Raw genomic sequence first — 22,072 nt, 5'->3', positions numbered from 1 at the left:
ATTAGCGAAAATGTCGAATGTAAATGTGAAGTAAAGTGCTTGGTGTTGACAGCGCTGATAAATCTGAAATCACTCGTTCATTATAGGATATATAGAGATTCATACATGAAAAGACAGTCCAGATAGAGTACGCTATATTAATTCTTTGTAGACTCTTTATAGACAAAGGGCTGAAAGACGACAAGCAGTGATCTTGTGATGCCTTTTAGAGGCCGTGACAAACGTAAGTCTGAAAGATTCTGAACAACGGGTCATGGAAGATTACAACGGGTTTTGTATAGGTTGAGCTGGTATTATAAGGCAAGAGGCCTGCTTTGAAATCAAGTCTGGAGTACCGGCCGGCACGAGCTCGGGTGTTGATACGATGACGCTTTTACTCCTACAACGCCATATGGCTTGACAGACTAACGTATCACAGTCATGTCAGATTGTTTACTGAGTGATGTATTATCAAAATATGACCTTTACTACTTTCCAAACCAGTGTAAAATTTGGTTCAATATTTGATAAAAGGACATATTTTAATACATACTTCTAAGGCCCACCGGAAACTTGATGGCGTTAAATCTCAGTCATTCACACATTATGAAATGTCGAAAATTATTATTTGATTGTTCAGAGCTCAACCCACTAGAGATAAACACACTTGTAATGGCACACGAATCCATATTCCACCCACTGATGAAGGCAAGCAACTCTCCTAATAACTTTTTGAGTTGCTACTGTCTTGTTACAAAATAATTTCTCACCTTGAGGCAAGACGTGCGCGGTAGTTTATAATGCTTAACATTTTCTCTGTTTCACTAGGAGAGAATGAGGCCAATGTTGATGTTGACTGTGACAGGTCCGACGTGAGAAGCCTGTAGAGAAGTGAAAACGAATCCGGAGATGTGGATAATTCCCACAACTCTAGACCTGTATCGGGTAACTTTAAATAAATGGGAAGTATTGATTGTCGATAGAATGCGGATTTGAAGTGAGAGGAAATGGTGCGGTGCGGGATGCTGTAAAGAAGGGTAAGTGTAACAGAGCTGAGTTTTTGGCTCGCGTGGAAGCCGTTGTAATGGTCTGTTCTGTGCTCTTATGTCACGTCGTCAACTATGCGGCGATAAAAGAAAAGATAGCAATACTTACAACAGCCCTTGTAATCAAAACTTTTGCAATTCTTACACAGGCTTGTCATTATGCAGATAAACGGTAGCAAATTAAAGGTTTTGGAAAGTTATGAGAGCAGGCTCTGTGTAAGTAGCTAAGCGTCTATCGACGAGGATTTTCAAAATTGTTTCAAAGACTTATTACCAGATGAGCCAAGTCTTCAGTTTGTACTTAACCCAAAAACAATGGGCAAAGGAGTATACTAAATATGAGCTAAATCTGCCGCTGTTTATACTTTGTCCTTTGAAATCGGCTGCTGAGTTTGCCTAAAGTTTAAATGTATAATATAACTTAGTACCAGTATTAGCTAATACATTTGGAACAACCGGGTCTTGAGTAATAGAGTAGAAGATTAGCGACTATGACTAGCTGACTACACGACTTCAGCTGAATCACGGACGTATCCCGTATATTATGTCAAGAAATGGTTAGGATTTATTACTCTAATTTTGAATAATACGTAACAAGCGAAATCTTTCGTTCTCTTTATGTAGTGCACTATTCCGTGTCCTTATTTTTGTGCTGCTAAAACTGTTTGCTCAACTCTGTCTGTCCCAGAGAATCTCAACTGTCTAGAAATACAGCAGTGAAATCGAAGATATGTTATATTAAATTAGTCATTTTCGAAGATGTTAACTGTGAGAAAATACTTTTCTGTATACCATTTTATGTATTTATTTTCTTTTACTCATTGTTTTTTCTCTTTCTCAGATGACGTGATGAGATTCAACGCTTTTTCTCGATCAAACATTCGTGGTGTTAGTACACGCACGCAACAAAGGCAACACAGATATTTTTTTGTCAAGGCCACACTCAAGAATTTTTAACGTAATACGACATCAGGTTAATGAGTAAAAGAAACCTGAGTGCGCGGAGTAAACCATGGTCCTTAGCCGGGCAAACCTTCAGCGAATGCTAGATTCGATCACACAAACTCAGCGTAACAGCCTTAGCCAGCTCAGGCCCCAAGAAATCAAACCAAAGCTCCTTGTGTGACCTATTACAGGATGACCTCATTCTTGTAAGCAGGCTTCTGGCATTTTGTGTCACCTTCATGTTCTTCATGAAGCAGTAGTATTACCAGTACCAGGCCATTATGAGTACTCAGGTACGCCCGACGGTAACAAGTAACAAGGTAATGACGCGCTGATGGATTGCCTGTAGTGAGCTTTTGGTCTCAGATATACCATGCCGCTTTGTGGGAGTGGAATCCTCTACAGCAGGCGTCATAAACTGATGCCTTTTATTACATCTGTTTTGTTATTGCCACTTTAAAGCAAATACTTTATACAAGCTGAGAGATGTAAAAAGAATCATGTCTTCAATCTAAGAGTAATTGCCAACCTATTCTCTGAATTTAAAGACACTACCCTTGACCATGAATTTAGGTGTTCGGCAATCTTTAAATTGCATGTGCCTGATGGCATAGGTAGTCAATGGGTTGTCAACCTTACCTTTATCCCCCCCCTCCCTCCCCCCCCCATACCACTAGCACCCTAGTGACAGACAAACCGTGAGACTCGAACAAGCAAAATAATACTAATAAACTACAACCCTTGTATGGAGGGGGTAAGGGACACTTTTCCACTTTTCCACAGCATCCATCCCACATGGCAGACAAGTTTGACAATGGGATATGAAGAGTACTATCAATCAATAATGTAGTAAAATCTAACAGCTGTCAGTTGAGTCTATGTCCCGCTCAAAGTCTCGGCGTTAGACGGCGGGCAGTGTTAATGAGAACGTCAAAATCACTTGTATGAAAAAATGTGAATGATAGATGGTTCCCACGACTGTGTGTTATGTCAAACGGAACACATTCTATTCAAATGACAACTAGACTGGATCTAAAAATTGCCATATTTACCCTTGGTACCTGCAGACATCTTACAGAGTGAATGTCGATAAAACCCCATGTTTTGCTGAAGATAATGATTTAAACTGATAATTTCAAAAGGTTTTCAAAAGTTTTCTATTCGGATCCACATCTTTTAATACATGTTGTGAAGAGATGGAACACAATTGCCCAGATTCTGCTTGAACTTTAAAACACATTAGGGGTTGGAGGTAGGTTGGATGATTCGATCTTTGGAATTGTGGACAATATGGACCTGTGTGCATTGTGATATACATGGTATAATCATTGTTACAGGCTTATAAACACGCCATAAGCATTATGGAGACACGATTGAGTGTATCACCATCCCTGTTACGGAACTAAAAGATACAGCGTTACAAGCAAGCCTTTACCATTGCATATAGGAAGACCGTTCTAAACATATAGAAATTGCCTTTTCCAGACCAGAAGGTACAAAATTACAACCATTCCATCACATCCGGGCTATACTGGTATGAACTGATATCTTCATCGCCTTTTCGGGCCAGAAGATATACAATCTTATAAACACACTACAACTATGTATTGTATATGATCTCTCCATACTCACTTACTAACCATAAACGGGATTTCCTAACATAAAAATTATCTTAAATACATCGCACTAAAGTTTCTTTTCATGGAATAAAAATGAAGTTGTTTTATACAAAGCGAAATTGGGAAATTATGCTGGATAGTAAATATGTTCTAGTAACCCCAGTGAGTTCAAATGTCAGTGTTACCACCTTAAGATGTGAAAAAGTGCCGTTGCAAGTTAAAATGTATTTAGCCCATCAAACATTCTGCAGTGCTGTTGAAATTTATTCGCTTAAAACACGGCATAAATTTTTGAAAGCTGTCAGTGTGATTGCCACAGTGTAACATCTCGAATCCGAAATGGCAAAAGCAGAATTCCAAATTGTGGGTTTTAAAAGTTTTACCTTTGGTTACAAATGTCCAGAATTAATTTGATTGGGTGTGTTGAAAATCTCACGTATCCGTTGGTGGAAGAGAAATGATAGTTGAATTCAGACAGGTTATAAACATGGGATGAAATTTCGTTCAATTTATTTATTTATTTGATTGGAGTTTTACACCACACTCAGTGATATTTTACTTCTACGACGGCATTTCACGACCGTTCGCAAGTTGCTGAAAGATCTCCCCACGTACGATAGGAGAAGAACTTGAGGAAGCCGACATGAGCTGGACGTTCGGTGAATTAAACATTAAAGAATGCCACTTTTCATACGAAACCCAGGTCAGCAGACGTAAGACGGCACAAGCCGCCCAACGAGCCCCACTTATGGCCTCTTACCCCCATTAATTTTCCATAAGCGACAATCTTAACATCTAGCGCTGTAGCTTGGTCCCAAACATTCCGTGGCCAATAAGCTTTGGTGCATACCTGGCCCAGTCTGGGAGAAACAAGGCATAAAAATCTTGACATAGGTTGACCGTCAAAATCTGGCAGCAGGGAGGCGTGCCTAGCAACGCCAAGGGGACGTCACTCGCAGCCTCATCACTACCTCACACCTTGTGCCCTCTCACCCAGAATTTCAAACTTTCATCAATAAAGCTCATACCTCCTCAAAGTTTAGACAGTTTTCAGCATTTTAATACCAAGCATGCACCTGTACACCAAAAATGGACGCCTAGGAGCAAAAAAAGTCTTTCTACCCTAAAATTCACAGTACTACAACCGAAAAAACGGAAGTTGTAATGGGGGTCTGTGTCCTTATTGTCACAAAATCCAAGAAGAAATGAAAATGGAGAAATGTAGAAAATATATCTCCAAGGTCGAGACAGAACCCTGTGTCTCGTTTGCCAGCAACTGGGGACTTGCATATTGCCGTTATCATGTATAGAAGATTTATACGGTTATGGCGCTTACCGTTAATGTTTACCATTATGGTGTACACAAGGTTGGCATTATGGTGTACGGAAGGTGTACAGAAGGCTGACAGAGGGTTGGCATTATGGTGTACAGAGGGTTGGCATCATAGTGTACAGAAAGTTGACATTATGGTGTTCAGAAGGTTGGTATTATGGTGTACAGAGGGTTGGCATATGGTGTACAGAGAGGTGGCATTTTGGTGTACAGAAGGTTACCATTATGGTGTTCAGAAACTTGTCATTATGGTATGCAGAGGGTTGGCATTATGGTGTACAGAGTGTTGGCATTTTGGTGTTCAGAAGGTTGCCATTATAGTTTACAGAAGGTTGGCATTATGATATTCAGAAGATTGGCATTATGGTGTACAGAGAGGTGGCCTTATGGTGTACAGAAGGTTGACATTATGGTGTTCAGAAGGTTGACATTTTGGTGTACAGAAGGTTGGCATTATGATATTCAGAAGATTGGCGTTATGGTGTACAGAGAGGTGGCATTATGGTGTACAGAAGGTTGACATTCTGGTGTTCAGAAGGTTGACATTATGGTATTTATAAGGTTGGCATTGTGGTGTACAGAGGGTTGGCATTTTGGTGTTCAGAAGGTTGGTATTATGGTGTACAGAAGGTTGGCATTATTATGTTCAGAAGAATAGCATTATGCCGTATAGAGCTTTGGCATTATGATGTTCAGAGGGTTGGCATTATGGTGTATAGAGAGATGACATTGTGGTGATTATGGTGTACAGAAGGCTGACATGAGGATGCACAGAGGAGTGGCATTATGGTGTACGGAATGCTGGCATTTTGGTGTACAGAGGGTCGGCATTATGGTGACCTGGAACTCATTCATGGACTACGTATTTGAACTTTGATATGGAATTCATGCCTGGAATATCTATGTCTGCCCGGCATCATTGGAAACTGATGACCGCTTCTCTCTAGTGTGTTAGCGGCTTAATTTCTTATTTGTATAATTGCTTACATACCTTTGTCTTTGGGAGCTAGTGTTAAACGTTGTTTTGGAAATCTTGCGATTATCGACTTTGAACGCCCTTTACGAACTACGAACGGTATATGAATGTCGGACATGACGTTTATATTCAGAATGTTGGCATTATGGTGTGCAGTTGGTTGGCATTGTGCTCTTTAAAAAGGTTAGCATTATAGTGTACACAGGGCTGGCATTGTGGTGTTTAGAGAGTTGGCATTATGATGCACAGAGGGTTGGCATTATGTTGTGTACAGAGGGTTAGTTTTGTGGTGTACAGACGGTAGGAATTATGATGTGGATAGGGTTATCATTATGGTGTACAGAAGGTTAGCATTATGGTGTACAGCAGGTTGGCATTATGGTGTGGAGAAGGGTTTTGCCGTTATTGTTTACTGAGTTGTTTGTCAGCATTGCATCGGTGTATAAAGTACAATGTTGTGTTCAAGATGAGATCTCATCTCTCTTTGAGTTTTATATAATGGCATATTTGTCAATTATATATACAGCAACACAATTGTAACAATCACACCCTGCACACTAACACGGTATCATATACAACGCAACGCACAATGCCTGATTCATGATTTGATTTCAGTGTTGTACGAGGAATTATGTCCATCAGGTGTAGAGGAATAAAATGTGGAACCAATCAGAAAAGCTGTACGACACAGATGCAATATTGCAATTAATCTAAATTAATCTCATGTAATTGACGGTGAGATTAACCATAAGTGCAGGTCGGTCATTATTATCATAATAAGAAATGTTCCATTACATATACATGTAATGCTGGGAGTAATCTAGACTTTCAGATATTACATCCACGGAGATCGCGGTGGATGTGAGATTGACCTACCTTCCCCCCCCCCCCCCCCCCCCCCGCCAACTATAATGCCGTCGTATGAGTAAAACAGTCTTCAGTACGGCATAAAACACTAATAAAATAAATGAGTAAATAACATTTATTACGGTTTAAACTATTCGTTCGAGTAGATACCATTTGCGACGTCGAGCTTATAGCATTTACTAGCAAGTTACTAGGGCAATTGACATTCTCATTGACTTTCTCTCTTTAAATATCTAATTCACAATATTACATTAGCTCATATTTGACATAATATGTAATCATTTCTCACGAAAGTTTGTTCATAGTTGCTTTGAACTGGTGAATTTAAAAAGCAGTATTCTAACAATATAACTATTTGAGGTTGGCTTAGCTCAGATTAACTACAAACAGATTATGGATGTCAATTATAAACGAGAAGAATCAAGAGTCCACAGAGCAATGGTGATGTGATTATGTTTACTGGAAACTAGAGTGTACAGTAGTCTGGTTACGTGGTGGCCCCAAGACCACTGAGACGTGGCTACAATTCCGATCTAACGGACTGGCCACAAGCGGGAGTTCAATCAAGATTTTGACAGGAATCAATACTGTCTGCATACATCCTCAAAGGCAGGAAACAGACCTGCTCTAATCGAACACAAACGTCCTAAACTCTGATCCGTTGTTTATTTACACGGTCTTTTTGGAATTCTTCGTCCAGTTAATCAGATCAGAGTCTGTTTGAAGCAGATGTTTTCTGTCAGAACGGATATAAGAGACGATTGGAATCCAGTCGTCTTAACCGTTAAGAGCGAATGTTTCTTGCTAAAAGTGATTTCATTTATTGACTGACTGACTGATGTATAATTTTGTATAACAATAGTAATAAACTACTGCCCTTCGTTATGTATTTCACAAACTCATGTGTTGAGATAGATGAAAGCAAACGACCTAATTGGCCACCATCTAGACCAAGGCTTTAGCAAGAACCAACGAGGACACATTGCAGTGATCTATGTAACAACACCAGCTAACTGTTAGAAATGATTATCGTCATCAACCTCAAACGTAGTCAGCTTATTTACATAATCTATGAATCCCAGCTTTATTGCCGAAAAAGATCCTGTTACAGCCTCGGAAAAAAGAACTGAACCCAACCAACCACCTTCAACTCAGTTGCGTGGGTAGTGTGTATCCTAAGCAGATGTTCTTGTCAAAATTTCTTACAGCGAGCATAATGCTGTATATTACTTTTACAGCGTGCGGATAACAGACTTTCGTTTTTATACTTGGTTCTTTACGGCCTTCGTGATATTACGTCATTTGCAACACTTTTAATTTAGCCATTTAATATGGCTAACACGATTTAGGTTTCTAAATGAGAATTAAAACCCCGTTAATGCTGTCTATGGATGTGTTAGATTTACTTATTACCCGGTATACAAAGTGTTTCATGGAATTTTGTGGAATGGTCTCTTAACTGCATTTGCTGATGGACATTTGGATATAATTTCGAAAAAGATCGAAAAAAAGTTTGACAGATTAGCTAGTTGTGAGTGTGTGTTTTTTAAAGCGCATTTTCCCATTACTCAAGCCTTTGGTGTCCGAAGCGTTGGTCAGTCGCTGCGCAACATTCACTTGATTGCTGAATCTCGCGGGTGATTTGTCCAGTAGGCGATCTCTTAAGTCTGTGCAATGGCACCAGATCATTAGGCAATAAAAGTTTTACCAGCGCCAGCAGTTGCTGAGAAGTACGTACAATGTTACCACCACCGGTGAAGTTGACAGCTGATTTAACAATGTATTGATGTACCGAGACTTGATCAAGATGGCATATAGCCCTCGAACTCGAGATGACCTGCAATTCTAACGTTTTCTCTGACAATTCTGCAGTTTGCATACGATACACTTGAATGAGCTACCATACTGACAGATGACGATTTGTTTTAAAAACCGAGAAGAATTGGGCCAGAGTGATACGTCTTTCAGAACCAAGTTTCAATATGGCCGACGAATGGCGAATGTTTTTTCTTTTCGTTTGAAGTCAGGTTATCCTGTGGAGGACCAGTATCTATGATGTGATGGTTTACGTTCCTTTTTCACAACTATAGGTTTAGTGCTATGATGATCAGCATTGTCACAATATTAAAATGATGGTTGAATTTAATCTCTGGTAAACATTTTCTTGGAGGATTCTTTTCTGAATCATTCCTAGGGGTTATCTCCCTTGATGAAAGTGTTGCACCTGGTGAACAAGAGGTGGAAACCAGTGGGCTGTTGCTAAGAAAAAATCCGTGGATGAAGACTAAGACTAATTGATGACTAACGTTGATGACTAATAATTTACGTTATTATTCACAGAGCCTCTTTAAGTAGTCAGCATTTTTATTTAAGTCTATGCTAAAACGTTTTAGCATCTAGTCTTCAGCTATGTTCTTGTTTATTTATAATCAGCCTTTGTTTTTTTCTGTTCTTGCTAACAGGTATTTGTTTTTGTTAGAGGTTAAAAGAAGAGCAATAGAAACATTTCCCAGCCCTTGGGCTGTACTTTTTAATATATTTTTCTTACAGAACTTTGAATGACTGAATCAGTCATATTTAACAGCATATGTACCATACGGAATACGCAATATTCAATAGTATTCAATAGTCCGTGAAAGGGATATATGTCGTTATTGGTATCAGCGGCAAGTTAAGTTGATTTGAGTGGCATCGTAAATTCTCGTATATGCCAAGTTATAGGTTTTAATCTCCCATTCATGCCGAGCTTTAGATTTAACAGTTTATGCGCAACGACCAGAGTACAATAGAACTCCAGTTGAGCCGCGTCGTTGTCTCGCACGTAAACTTTGCAGTATGCGGAACTTTAAACACATGGCGGAGCGAGTAGTGTTTTGTCGTCACGTTTAAATGTGACACTAAACCAGTATGTAGCTGATTCTATACGGGGTTTGTCACCACTCCTAGAAGACGCGAAATGTGGTTGTGCTATCAGGCTTTACCTGCCATCGACAGTGTGTGAGGACAAACTTTGCATGTTGTTCTTTCATCTTTGCAGGCCATTATTAAGAAGACTATTGTTTCATTGCATACAGGATATGTATTAATGTTCATAACCTTTGAGATTTTGTGTATCGCTTATTCTTGTCTGTTAACTGGGTCAAGGCAAAAAACCGCTCTGACATGTCTGACTTGATAAAATGAAGATGTTTGTTGTGTAACGCTTTACAACTGCCATACTCTCAAACTAAACGTTCCTAGCAGTTTGAGATCTGTCCTTGTTACAGTATGGAGATGGAAAATAGGAGCAGTCATTGATTACATTTCAAGTTAGAACATGAAGTTGGTAGTGAAAAAGGAAGCAAATATTGGAGTAAGTGGTCCCTGACGGTGGACATCAAGCACTCCATATCAATACCACCAGCTGGAAATTACATTAATTCAATGAGATCCTTGTGTAAGGTGTCCTGGGCGGACACAAAAACACAGAAAGAAAAGTTGCAACATATGTTGAGGACTCGTTCATCTAATGGGAGTGCCGCTGGCTATGTCATATTGATCGATAAAGCTTAGCTGAGAGCAGAATATCAAAAATATTGATCAAATGCCCTGTCTTGCCTTAAAAAGGATTAATTTTAGAACTATACACAATTTCATAAAACAGATATATATATATATATATATATATATATATATATATATATATATATATATATATATATATATATATATATATATATATCTATAAATTTTGTGTTATAAACTAAATGTACAACTGTACATAAACGTAGATATAAATAAATGTGCTTTTTATATAACTTTTATATAAGCTGTCCAGAGTTCGTGTTATGAAGAATTAAAGAAGAAGAGTTGCTAACGCCATGTTTATAAATTTTTCCATTTTCATGACTGAAGGAAACCGGCGAACTTGTTGCCTGTTAGTGGTGCTCTATCGACGGAAAGGAAAATGGTACTAGGGTACTCTATCGGCAGAAGGGTATGTGGTACTAGTGTGCCCCAAGGTCAGAAAGGCATGTGATACTAGTGTGCTCTATCGGCAAAAAAGCAAGTGGTACTAATGTGTTCTAATGCTAGAAAGGCATGTGGTACTGGTGTGCCCTAGCGGCAGAAATCCAATTGTACTAGTGTGCTCTATCGGCAGAAAAAAAGGCATGTGGTACTAGTGTGCCCTAGTGACAGAAAGGCAAGTTGTGCTAGTGTGCTTTATTAGCGGAAAGGCATGCGGCACTAGTGTGCCGTAGCGGCAGAACGGCAAGTAGTACTGGTATGCCTTACCGACAGAAAAGCAAGGGTACCAGTGTGCTCTATCGGCAAAAAGGCAAGTGGTACTGACGCTCTACATGTATTCGTACGCTCACCATTACATTATCTGAAGACATATCTGTATCCGTACAGTCAACTTTACATTACCTGATTCTACATCTGTACTCGTTAGTCACCATTACAGTATCTGAAGCTATACCTGTATCCGAAAAGTCAACCTTACATTATAAAAAAATATCAGATGCTTGTGTTTGTATAGTGGGTCACGCACTTAGGTATATAAGATAAACCATGATAACATCTGTCAGTTCGTGTCAAATCAGCAGTATGACACTTGAATATCGCTTAATCAACATCCTATACTATAAACGTGCTCACCGAACATTTTCTTGTACATTTCTCTTATTGATTATGGACTGCACATCTGAAAAGATTGGTCGCCTTTGAATGTGCCTACGGTGGGTCATTACTGGCCCCTCGGCCACCAAGGCCCCTAGCGGACGTATTAAGGCCAAAAATCGCAAGACCAATTTCAAAAATAAAGTTCAACACAAACTACCAAAGGAAACATACATCAACAGCTGGGCATCACGGACGCTACTGTCAACCTACCCTCCCTGAGAAGCTACACATTCACAGGCAGTTGGGGAATAAACCACTAATGGGACTGTCATCCGTAGATTGAGGAATTCATCTGAACCGTGGACTCTATAGTTACGTGGACTGACTCATTACACTGAGGCATCAGTATAAATACGACGGAGTTGAAACTATATGCCGGCACGTCAAACCTTGTAAAAGTCGATGACAGTCCGATAGTTATACCCTTATGGTGGATGGCATAAACAACGTTTTATTCTACTAGGCAAGTCAAGTGTCATGCAATAAAGTATATATATTCTCCCATTTTGGCTGTTTTTTTTTCACTTGAAACATCCTTCGTTGTTCACGAGTGGTATAGGAACATCGGAGTTGACGCCTAGATTTCCACGTCGAACTGAACCTTTTCACAGCAGTAGGAATTTTCATGCCGCTGAGTAAACCATTGCAAGGATATTTTGTTGATGAAGATTATGAGAAAGAAAAAAGACAGAAAGAAAAAAAAATTGCGGACAATTCCGGAAAGCAGCTGAAATTCCAGAAAATGTAAAAAATATTTTGAATGGCACTAATGGGCTACCTTAATTTTATTATTAACACCTGTGTCTAACATTGTTAATTTTTTGTTCAATTTTGCCTAAAACATGTGTCGATCAATACCGATCTTTCAATCTGCGTAACTGGTCGTCTCCATGAAATGTAAAAACCGCTTTTTTCTCAACTTCTGAACACCCACGGGTGAGGCTGTGTGGAGCTACATCTTCCAGAAAACTGGTACGTATATATGATTATGGCGTTACGACATTACGGAAAGGAGATTAGTGTTTCTAACTGATTTCACATGTAAATCAATATAATTAAAGACGAACAGTTTAGAGAGTAAAACCTGAGCAGCGACGACAATGTGTTAGCTGGCAAATTGGTCACAGCCGTGACAATAACACCCGTAAAATAGGGTCTCTGGTCAATTTACCTCAGGGTTTTATTCTAACTGGACATGTACTAGATTAAATAGTATCACATAACACGCCCTTTAGCACCATAGCTCAAGCAGAATTGGATTAAAAATGCAGTGCGGTTGGTGTGAGTTCAAGAGCAGCTAATGCTGGCTCCCTCTCTGGCTGATGTCATTAAGATGTTAAAATGTTATTTTGCAAATTTCACAAAATTTTCAAATTTTTTATTTCGGAAAAAAAGTTTGTGTGTTTGAAATAACATTAATACAAGCTTTTTTGACTTCTACTATTTTTAGTAACAAAAACAGGCACTTTTTCAATTTAATGGCAGGAAAACTATATTATCAAACTAATTAAGCTAGTGTAGACCGCGTGGAAAACAATGCATAAATTGACTCTATTTTTTCTATATTTACTTCTTGTCAATACTTAAACCATCAAATAAGTGATTAAACACCATGCGCTGTCTTGTTTCTTTGGTGAACTTATAAACTTAATATTGAAGGGAGGTTGTTCATTTAATCCCTCATATTTTGTCACCCTGCAATACAGTTTTGTAGACAAAAAGGAAAATGAATGGTGCACTCATCAAACTGTTTCGTAACTGTTACAGTTTAGTATATACATAAATAGGCTACTAATCTCGATGAAAATTCATAATTTATAATTTACTTTGAAATATTTTCACACTGTTTCCGATAAACTAGTAATAATTTTTTTCCAGAGTTTCACAAGACCAACCTACTGGAGAAGCTATGGCTACTTGTCGTCTCGTTCGAGGAAATGTGTTTCTGTTTTGTTCATTCTTACTGTTGGCTTGCCTGCTATGGCCAATAGTGGTTCATATAAATAACAAGCGTTTATCACCTGTTACAAAGTTCAGCACAAAAGATTCTTTGTCTGGTCAAAAATCAAAGTTAGTAAATTATCGGCCAGTAAATTTCTCAGAGTATATAGACAGCCTTCGTCACGACATTACCCAACACCAGGCTCTGGATCCTTACTTCATTCCCAGAAATCACAAAGTCAACTCTTATGACTACTCATTTCTGATTGATGGCCGAAATATATGTCAACGGGAATCCCCTTTTCTACTGGTTGTCGTACCATCTGTGTTTGACCACCAAGAGAACCGCATGGTTATTCGAGAGACTTGGGGAAGTGTAGTGAGAACGGGTATGTGGGCTGACGGGACACCGCTACCACTGATAAAACTCATCTTCTTATTTGGACAAAGACACGACCCAAGCTTGTTCTCCACACTAAAGGAAGAAAACTTGCAGTATGGAGACATTGTATTAGCCAATTTTGTTGACAGTTACAGAAACCTAACCATCAAATCCATGGCAGCTTTGTACTGGACCATCCGATTCTGTCCTGACGCTAAATATCTTCTGAAGAACGACGAAGACACCATTGTCAATCTGCCGCGGCTTGTCGAATTATTGAAAGATAAAGTTCCAAACTCCATTATTGGTCACAAAGGTCATGTACTTAGTGTAACCAGAGATGGATATATAGAAAAATGGATAGTTTCAAAAGAAGAATATCCACCTGACAAATATCCACCATACATTCTAGGAAACTTTTACGCCATTCCCAAAGATTTGATACCAAAGTTATTCCACGTGTCTCAGTACATTCCTTATCTATCAATGGAGGACGTGTTTATTACTGGTGTTGTTCGGGTCACGATAGACGCTGGGCTTCAAGGCGTAGATTCCTGTCTTGGCCAATGTGACTTTAACATAACGAAGGTAGCTTATACAGTTGGAAGCTTAAGAATAAGAGAAGCTTGGGAGAACTTCTCCTAACCTGACAAAGATATGGCAATAAAATAAAAAGTTTGCCAAACTAATGAGTTCTGTTTTTCTTTTATCCTTTTTATATTTTTGATTTTCCGGTTGAATTTTGGCAAAATGTATTTCGCATAATAAGCGTTGGTGCTCCTTGGACGTAGCTCTCGCTTTGGTAGGTTAATTGGAATAAGACAAAGTGTCATGTGGTCTTTCACATCGGCTTTCACACCAGTACCTGCATCTTCCTCTTGTAAACAATTGTTACCACACAGTGGGATGACTACAGATATGTGAGACATCTCTGCTCCAGGTAGTCCTGATAACAAACAATATTGCGCCGCTCAAACTGGCGTCTTGCTGACAATAAGCGGGCGACGGCGCACACGGAGCCGTTTGCAGACGGCTAACCTCGAACCATCGGTAGATCCACATGAAATTCCACTGTGACTACGGTCTGCCACATAGATGGTGTCGTCCACATGACATTACCCTGTGACTGTGCTGTGCCATTACACTATGCATGCTATGTCTGGTGCCACGTAGCTAGTGTCTTCCACATGGCATATTGTACTGTGACTGTGTGGTTGGTGTCATTCACTGCGGGTGTCTTCTACAACATATTACACTATGACCGTGTGGTGCCATGTCACTGTGTCTTCTACATGGTATTACATTATGGTACCGAGTAGCTGGTGTCTTCTACATCACTGGGAGCGTTTGTGGCCTAGTGATTAGCACGGTAGGGCAACTCAGTACCCAGGAAACTCTCTTCAAAGCGGTCGCTGTGAATCAAGTCCAGCTCATGCTGGCTTCCTCTACGCTCGTACCTGTGGTTGGTCGTGGGTTCCAAACGAAATGCTGGTCGTCATCGCATAAGTGAAACATTCTTGAGTACGGAGTAAAATACCAATCAAATAAATAATTTCCTCACTTAACATTACACTGAGTGATGCCAGTTGGCATTGGTGAGGGGCTCCTGGGTCATTGCGCCGCGCTGGCACGCCAACCACCTCGACCACGGAGGTCTCCCACATGTATTACGAAACCTCGTCTTTAAACATTGTATTATATTGTTTTATTTGTCATTGTCCGACAAATATTTTTCCATCTGTGTATGTTATAGCCAGCACTGTGATTGAGTCGAGCGTTCTCGAAGCATCGGTTTTTATGACTTCAGTGTCATTGTAAATAGAGCGTACATTCTGGAAATATGTATCGCTGTTGTAAACATGTTTACGATCAAAGCTCCAGAATTTTCTTTACACTAATCTATAAATAGGAGCTACGGAGTTGTTTTAGCTCACAGTCATTTATTCAAGTCCACTTCTGAGCAGTCATTTACTCAAGTCCAGTAGAGAGCAGTTATATTTAGTGTCATACACTGTGAAGAGCTGGGTTTGAAGATATCAGCTTTTATTACTCCATTTTCTGTATGCAGCACTTTGTGAGATTGCTATTTTTTGAGACGTTGTTTTGGAGCTTGTATCGCTTATTGTCTTTTTGTGCAATTACGTACACTTCATCCCAGTTTCCGTGAAAGCTACTATATTTCCGAGGAAACATACATCGACAGCTGGGCATCACGGACGGTACTGTCAACAAAACCGCCATGAAATGTTACACAGGCAGTTGGGGAATAAACCACTAATGGGACTGTCATCCGTAGATCGAGGAATTCATCTTAACCGTGGATACTATATTTACGTGAACTGACTCATTACACTGAGGCATCAAAATAAATACTACGGAGTTGAAATTATATGCCGGCACGTTAGCCGTGTAAAAGTTGAGAATAGTCTATTGTGTCGATTTGTGCATATCCGATAGTCCCTTGTTAGTTCTACAACATAATGCGATTGCTTGAAGTTCAGTTTATGGTATTGATTGAACCGATTTGTTTGACTCAGTATTACACGTTAGAGACTAATTTTTTCCTATATACTGACGTTTTCATGGTATGGGTTAGTATGGAAGGAGGCTAAGGCCATTATCGCACCATTTTACTATGGTATGATTGAGCAATCGAACGATGAAATGACGCAATGACGGGATGGCGCGAAACGATAGAGCGATAGAACGAAGATATGACACAGTAGCGCGAAATGATGACGCAGTAATGCGACACGATGACAGTAAGTCATGGAAAGCTGATGGCCTTCACCGGCTTCCATAGTTCAGAGGTTACAAGCACCAGGCCAATCGCCTGAGAAAAATGCCTCTCGAGGAGTGGGACTGTGAAAGACAAGAGAAAGTCACGCAGTTTTCCATCTTTAGCTCAAAGACATCACAAGGCGAGACTAAGGAAAAGATGTGTAAATGATGCTTTACTGGTGCTCATAATTCGCGCAAATTTTGTCATTTTGAAGGTTAGTCCAATGTCCAATGTCCAACTAATCCAACTAACGGACAAGAAATCCGTATCCGTACCCATTAATTAGATGTGAATTACTGGCGATTATATGTAGATGTGTGACAACATCGTATGGATTTGTGAACTTTAACTGGTGAATAAAGATTGTTTTTATCTGTATTTTCTTAATTACCCTGACAAAAAGTAATTAATAACAGATCCATAACTGAGTGGTGTATACCCTTATATACTGCACGCTGGTATTAGTGCTTTTCAAATCATTGCTTGTAAAGAGCTGCTGCCATGAATCAAGTGACCAGCTTCTTCATGTATTCTGCCATTAACCCGATAACCTGCTATATTTGAGAGTTTAAACCCAGTAGAGGGCCGTTTGCAGATTTGGTGTATATGTGTTTCAGAGTGGGTGTTTGTTATTATGTCTGACCTAAAGCAGATGGAATTCAGATTTCACAAAGCTTGTTGTAGTAAACAAATCTGAAGTTTTGACTACTCTATTTTACTCGTCCAGTAAGAGTTTTATTTGACATTAAGGTTTAATACACGTGGTTTAACACTTGACATGTTACTTCAAACAATTTCTACTGACCATGTGGCTGCATAGTATATCGTTTTGCACTAGGCCCTGTTTTATTACCAGGCTGAGCTGTAGCTGACTTAATATTTCTCAGCTTCACTTTCACGTGTCGCTGCCCTTTTCAACAGTGACTGCATTCGTCGAACATCTTTAACAGACGTGAAAAACTAATTCTGTATGAATGAATGAATGATTATGGATTGAAGAGTTCCGCTTAAATAACTCTTGTTAAAATTACTGATATAGTAATCTATATGTGAGTTCCCACATCTGTAGGAAAATGACAGAAACAGCTGCGCGGTTGGTATATTGAACGATCTTATATCACTGATCTTGTAGAAATTCAAGTAAAAAACCTCAGTTAGCTGTCAAAATGCGACATATAGTCTGGGCTACTGCGGACGTGACGCTAAGCCATAATCATTCATTCCGTCAGATGGCGTAATCAAGATGTAAACATTCACAGGTTTTTGAGTAAAAATCTATGATACACACAGCACTTGATGGACGTCTGTGTTGAGAAAGTGTATTTCATATAAGGCATGCCCATATACTACACCACATACATTGCAAACAGCTGTAGCACACCTCTGCATTGGGAGCTCTGATAATGTAACCAACAGTTATGATGGAAATTGCGTTACATCCCCAAGTTAACAATCAAGCAGGCAATCCAACTTTGCTCTCACTATTGCCAACAAGCCTCTGACCAATGACGTCATGGCATCAAATCCCGCTCTCCTTGCTTCGGCTGTGATTTCAAGGGAGGAAGTTTTTATTCAGAAACCTGACGAAAAGTGGTGGTTTACTCCAGGCACTCCAATTTCTCCCATCCTTAAACTAAACGCCGCAGGATATTTATTTATTTATTCCATTTGTGTGCAATGCCATACTCAAAAAAAAAAGAAAAATGAAGGGCCCTCGTGACTGTGAGTTCAAGTCCAGCTCATGCTGGCTTCCTCTCCGGCAGTACGTGGGAAGGTCTTTCAGCAACCTGCGGATGGTCGTGGGTTTCCCCCGGGTTGTGCCCGGTTTCCACCCACCATAACACTGGCCGCCGTTGTATAAGTGACACATTCTTGAGAACGGCGTAAAACACCAATCAAAAAAATAAATAAATCAATCAAAAAATGATTTTCCCAGACTAGTGGAGGCTTGGATGTACACGTTTGGGGTTTAAAACGGGTATGTCATGCGTTTTTCACTATTACTGTAAGATATGAGAAAGATGAGTTACTGTGAACAAAGGACTGGAGGGCCTAGGGTGTCCGCCTCGTAGTTTTGAATGAATAAATGCTTAAGGTTTAACGTCATACTTAACAATTTTTCAGTCAAATGCAGACAGCTCGTAGTTTCAAGATTCAAGCACGTGATGAGTCATGGCCATGATATTAAAATTGTCAATTTTTATCCTGGCATTTCTTGCAGTCAATGAATCTTAAATCGTAGAAAGAATTAAAATTATTTTTTATCCACAAACACAGGAAGCACTTCTTAACCCAGTGTAATCAAGACACTTTAATTCTGATGAGAGAGTATGCCATTTATCTCTTTCATTTCTGTGAAATGGGAATAAAATACACATGAAAACATTGTTGCCGTCAGTATCATATGAAAGATGTTTCATGTTTTAGCTGTCCGCACATGTAAGTAAGAAGATTATCACTATGTCAGGGGCTTAATACATGTGCAAGAAACTCGTTATAGACATACTTTCATAAAATGTCTTAAATGTGTATTTCGTCACTGTAAGTCACATTTTTGGGCGTAGTAGCCCAATGACGAAGCTTTGTAAACGATATATTTGTCAGGCGTCCGGTTTTAACTTTAACGAAAATGTTTGCTCCATAGTTTTTAAATAGCTGCTTATTTTATTTTTTCGTTACCTTTTTCATCGTTTGACCATTAGAATGTCTTGTGTGGTTTGTAGAGTTGCTCCGGTCACTCGACGTACAATATCAGTAATAAACACGTCCTCCATGGATAAATACTTCCCAATCAGATTGCTCGGAATGATGTAATGGTGACCATAGATGTATGGCGGGTATACCTCGCCTGGGTATTCCTTTTTTGACACACCCCATTTAAACAACTCGCCTGTAAATACTCGAGCACCTTGACGCGCAAATCCAAATACAGAGTTTGTCAAACTTCTGTTCAAGACGTGTAGAAGCCGGGGAAAATGGACGATGGTGTCTTCGTCGTTATTTAGCAAATATTTTGCGTCAGGACAGTATCGGGTGGTCCAGTACAGAGCTGACATGGATTTGATGGTTAGGTTTTTGTAACTGTCCACGAAATCGGCCAAGACAACGTCTCCATATTCCATGCTTTCATTCTCCAGTTTTCCAAAAATATTCGTATTAGAAGTCATCCCAAATAAAAACACAGGTTTTATCACTGGTAGTTTCGTGCCGTCAGCCCACTGACCAGTTTTGGTCACACTTCCCCAAGTTTCCCGAATAACCCAGCGTTCTTCCTGGTGGTCAAACACAGACGTTACGACAATTAGTAGAAACGGAGGGTCACCTTGACACATTTCCCGACCGTCAATCAGAAATGAGTAGTTATAAGGGTTGACTTTGTGATCTCTGGGAATGAAGTAAGGATCCAGAGCTTGGTGTTTGATAATGTCCTGCCTCAATTTCAAGACGTAGTCGGTAAAGTTTGCGGACTGTTCGGGTTGCGTCACTAAAGGCGTTCTCACTGGCATCACGGTGTTGACAAAACTCGTGGCTATTGCTCGCTTGTTAATGACGATGTTGGTACTGGTGCTTATAGAATGACGCCAGGGAAGAGCGCTCCACCAGACGGAGTAAATTGTCAGTAGTAGGGAAAACAACACCACCACCAAGCATCCCATGGAAAACCGTATCGGTTCTCTGCCTCTCTGATGTTGGAAAACAGTTTTCTTGCCCAAAGCACATTCAGTTATATTGGACGAGGAAAACATAATATCCTTGCAATGATAAATGTGTACCTGGTTATAGCATTTCTAACGTCACAGCCTTCGATTGTAGCTAACAAAATGTCACCTGCACCTATTTAAATTTCAAACCTTCTCGAGAATATTGTAGTACATTAATAAACAATATAAACTGAAGAATTCGAAGGTCAATATTTCATTGCTTATAATGTCAGACTGCTGAGTACATAAACCAACCATCTGTACATTAAACTAATCATCCGGTTTGTTGACCGAAACTACATATCTATTAATATAATGTTGAAAATAAGTTTTTGCACAAAGACTAACATTCAGTTTTAACCTAGGCAACCTAGTGCACTGGAGAGTGTTGGAGGAAAACACTGGCTTTCTATAGAAGGTAGTGGCTTGAAAATAAAGTTTCGACAATAAGTTTAAATTGTAGATGTATAAATTCAGCTCCTATGCATGACGAAGATGCTGGTCAATGGCACTTGCCACATTGCCATCCGTGTTTATTTTCCTCTCATTAGAAAAGATCTAGCTGTTGGGAATTAAGTTCAGTGGAGTCTGATTGCGTTGTAGCTTAATAGATAACCGCCTCTGTTACCCACTCCCTACCCTCAATACCTGATATCAGTTCGGGATCTGAGTCAGATTGCGCCCCGCTTTACTAAATAACCGCCTCTGTTTTCTCTCTCTCCACTTACTTGATATCATTTACGAATATCATTCGAGCCGGATTGCGCCCCACTTTAATAAATAACACATTAAAGCTGATATAGTAAATGACAGACATTTAACCGGGCTTATAGATAACGATGAGTTTTTGTGACTTCAGATGAAATCCTCTACAACACTTTCTGCACGTGGCTGTTTGTTCACGTCCGTAGGTTCCTGAATGCAAATATTGGAACCCAGAAAGTAAATTTTCACCTACTTAATTATACTGTTATATAGGCGATATCGATTGTATTTACTTCTTTTTGCACCCTTTTTAAAGCAAAAACCTGTATGCACAGCTGATGAACCTGACTTAGAATAAGATATTCAAGGCTTTGGTCTGTATAGTGAATGTAAATTATCTACATGTGGTGTATATTACTGGTCACGATTAATGATCTGTATCACGCGCTTCAGCGCGAGACAGGCGCATGGAATTGTCACAGAAAAGTGCGTAATTTTTTAATTATTATTTATGGGTGTTACTCGTCGTGCACATGACAAAACTTCCTTACTTCGAGCTACACGCAGCCATCAAATTAGATGGACTGGCGTTGGATTACTACACGATGTCTCACTGGTTCAGGGATTGTCTTCTGAGACAACTCATTGAAATGCTGGCAATACTCTACAAAGTTCTACTTATAACTTACTTTGGGAGGTTTAACTTAATAGGACGAAATGCATCATTCATCAAACCTCTTCGTGTGTTAATATATATAATATACATAGAGTGTAAAACCAAAGCAGCGACGACAGTGTGATAGCTTGCAAATTGCTCACAGCGTAACCGGTAAAATACGGTCTCTTGTCAATTTACCTCAGTTAGGGTTTTATTTTAACTGTTCATGTAAATACTTAAATAGTAGCAAATCACACACCCCTTAGGACAATGGCTTAAGCAGTAATAGCTACAAAAATATTACAGTGATGCTTCAAAGCAATACGGCTAAAATATACGAATGCATTATATATCAAATAGCTTATCAACAATGGTCTTAGCTGAAGTTTAATTAATGAATTAATGAACTCGGCATTGTGCCATATGGAGAGGATTCCAACCATACATATTCGCTTATTCTAGCGAGAACATGT

At 39.5% G+C, this 22,072-nt stretch overlaps 2 protein-coding genes across 2 annotated transcripts; one reads left to right on the top strand and one right to left on the bottom strand.

The window, feature by feature from the left end:
* Nucleotides 1-12,360: 12,360 nt before the first annotated feature.
* On the top strand, nucleotides 12,361-16,703 carry LOC135480316 (beta-1,3-galactosyltransferase 5-like). Its single transcript, XM_064760170.1, has 3 exons — nucleotides 12,361-12,402; nucleotides 13,309-14,341; nucleotides 16,557-16,703. Exons 2-3 carry the CDS (start codon nucleotides 13,340-13,342, stop codon nucleotides 16,701-16,703), a joined length of 1,149 nt encoding a protein of 382 aa, XP_064616240.1. The 5' UTR covers nucleotides 12,361-12,402; nucleotides 13,309-13,339.
* Nucleotides 16,704-19,219: 2,516 nt separating this feature from the next.
* Nucleotides 19,220-20,191, bottom strand: LOC135480231 (beta-1,3-galactosyltransferase 5-like). Its single transcript, XM_064760049.1, has one exon. The coding sequence runs from the start codon at nucleotides 20,189-20,191 to the stop codon at nucleotides 19,220-19,222; it is 972 nt and encodes a 323-aa protein (XP_064616119.1).
* Nucleotides 20,192-22,072: the final 1,881 nt, after the last annotated feature.

Source organism: Liolophura sinensis, chromosome 1 (genome assembly GCF_032854445.1).
Source record: "Liolophura sinensis isolate JHLJ2023 chromosome 1, CUHK_Ljap_v2, whole genome shotgun sequence".
Lineage (NCBI taxonomy): Eukaryota > Metazoa > Mollusca > Polyplacophora > Chitonida > Chitonidae > Liolophura > Liolophura sinensis.
Note: the sequence above shows the minus strand (reverse complement) of the source record. Positions and strands in the feature narration are given on the sequence as shown.

Bases quoted from the DNA above. Each gene is read 5' to 3' on its own strand.
- LOC135480316 (XM_064760170.1), top strand. From the start codon at position 13,340: ATGGCTACTTGTCGTCTCGTTCGAGGAAATGTGTTTCTGTTTTGTTCA. The intron at 14,342-16,556 runs GTAGCTTATACA...CGGCTTCCATAG, and splicing joins GTGACTTTAACATAACGAAG to TTCAGAGGTTACAAGCACCA.
- LOC135480231 (XM_064760049.1), bottom strand. From the start codon at position 20,191: ATGGGATGCTTGGTGGTGGTGTTGTTTTCCCTACTACTGACAATTTAC.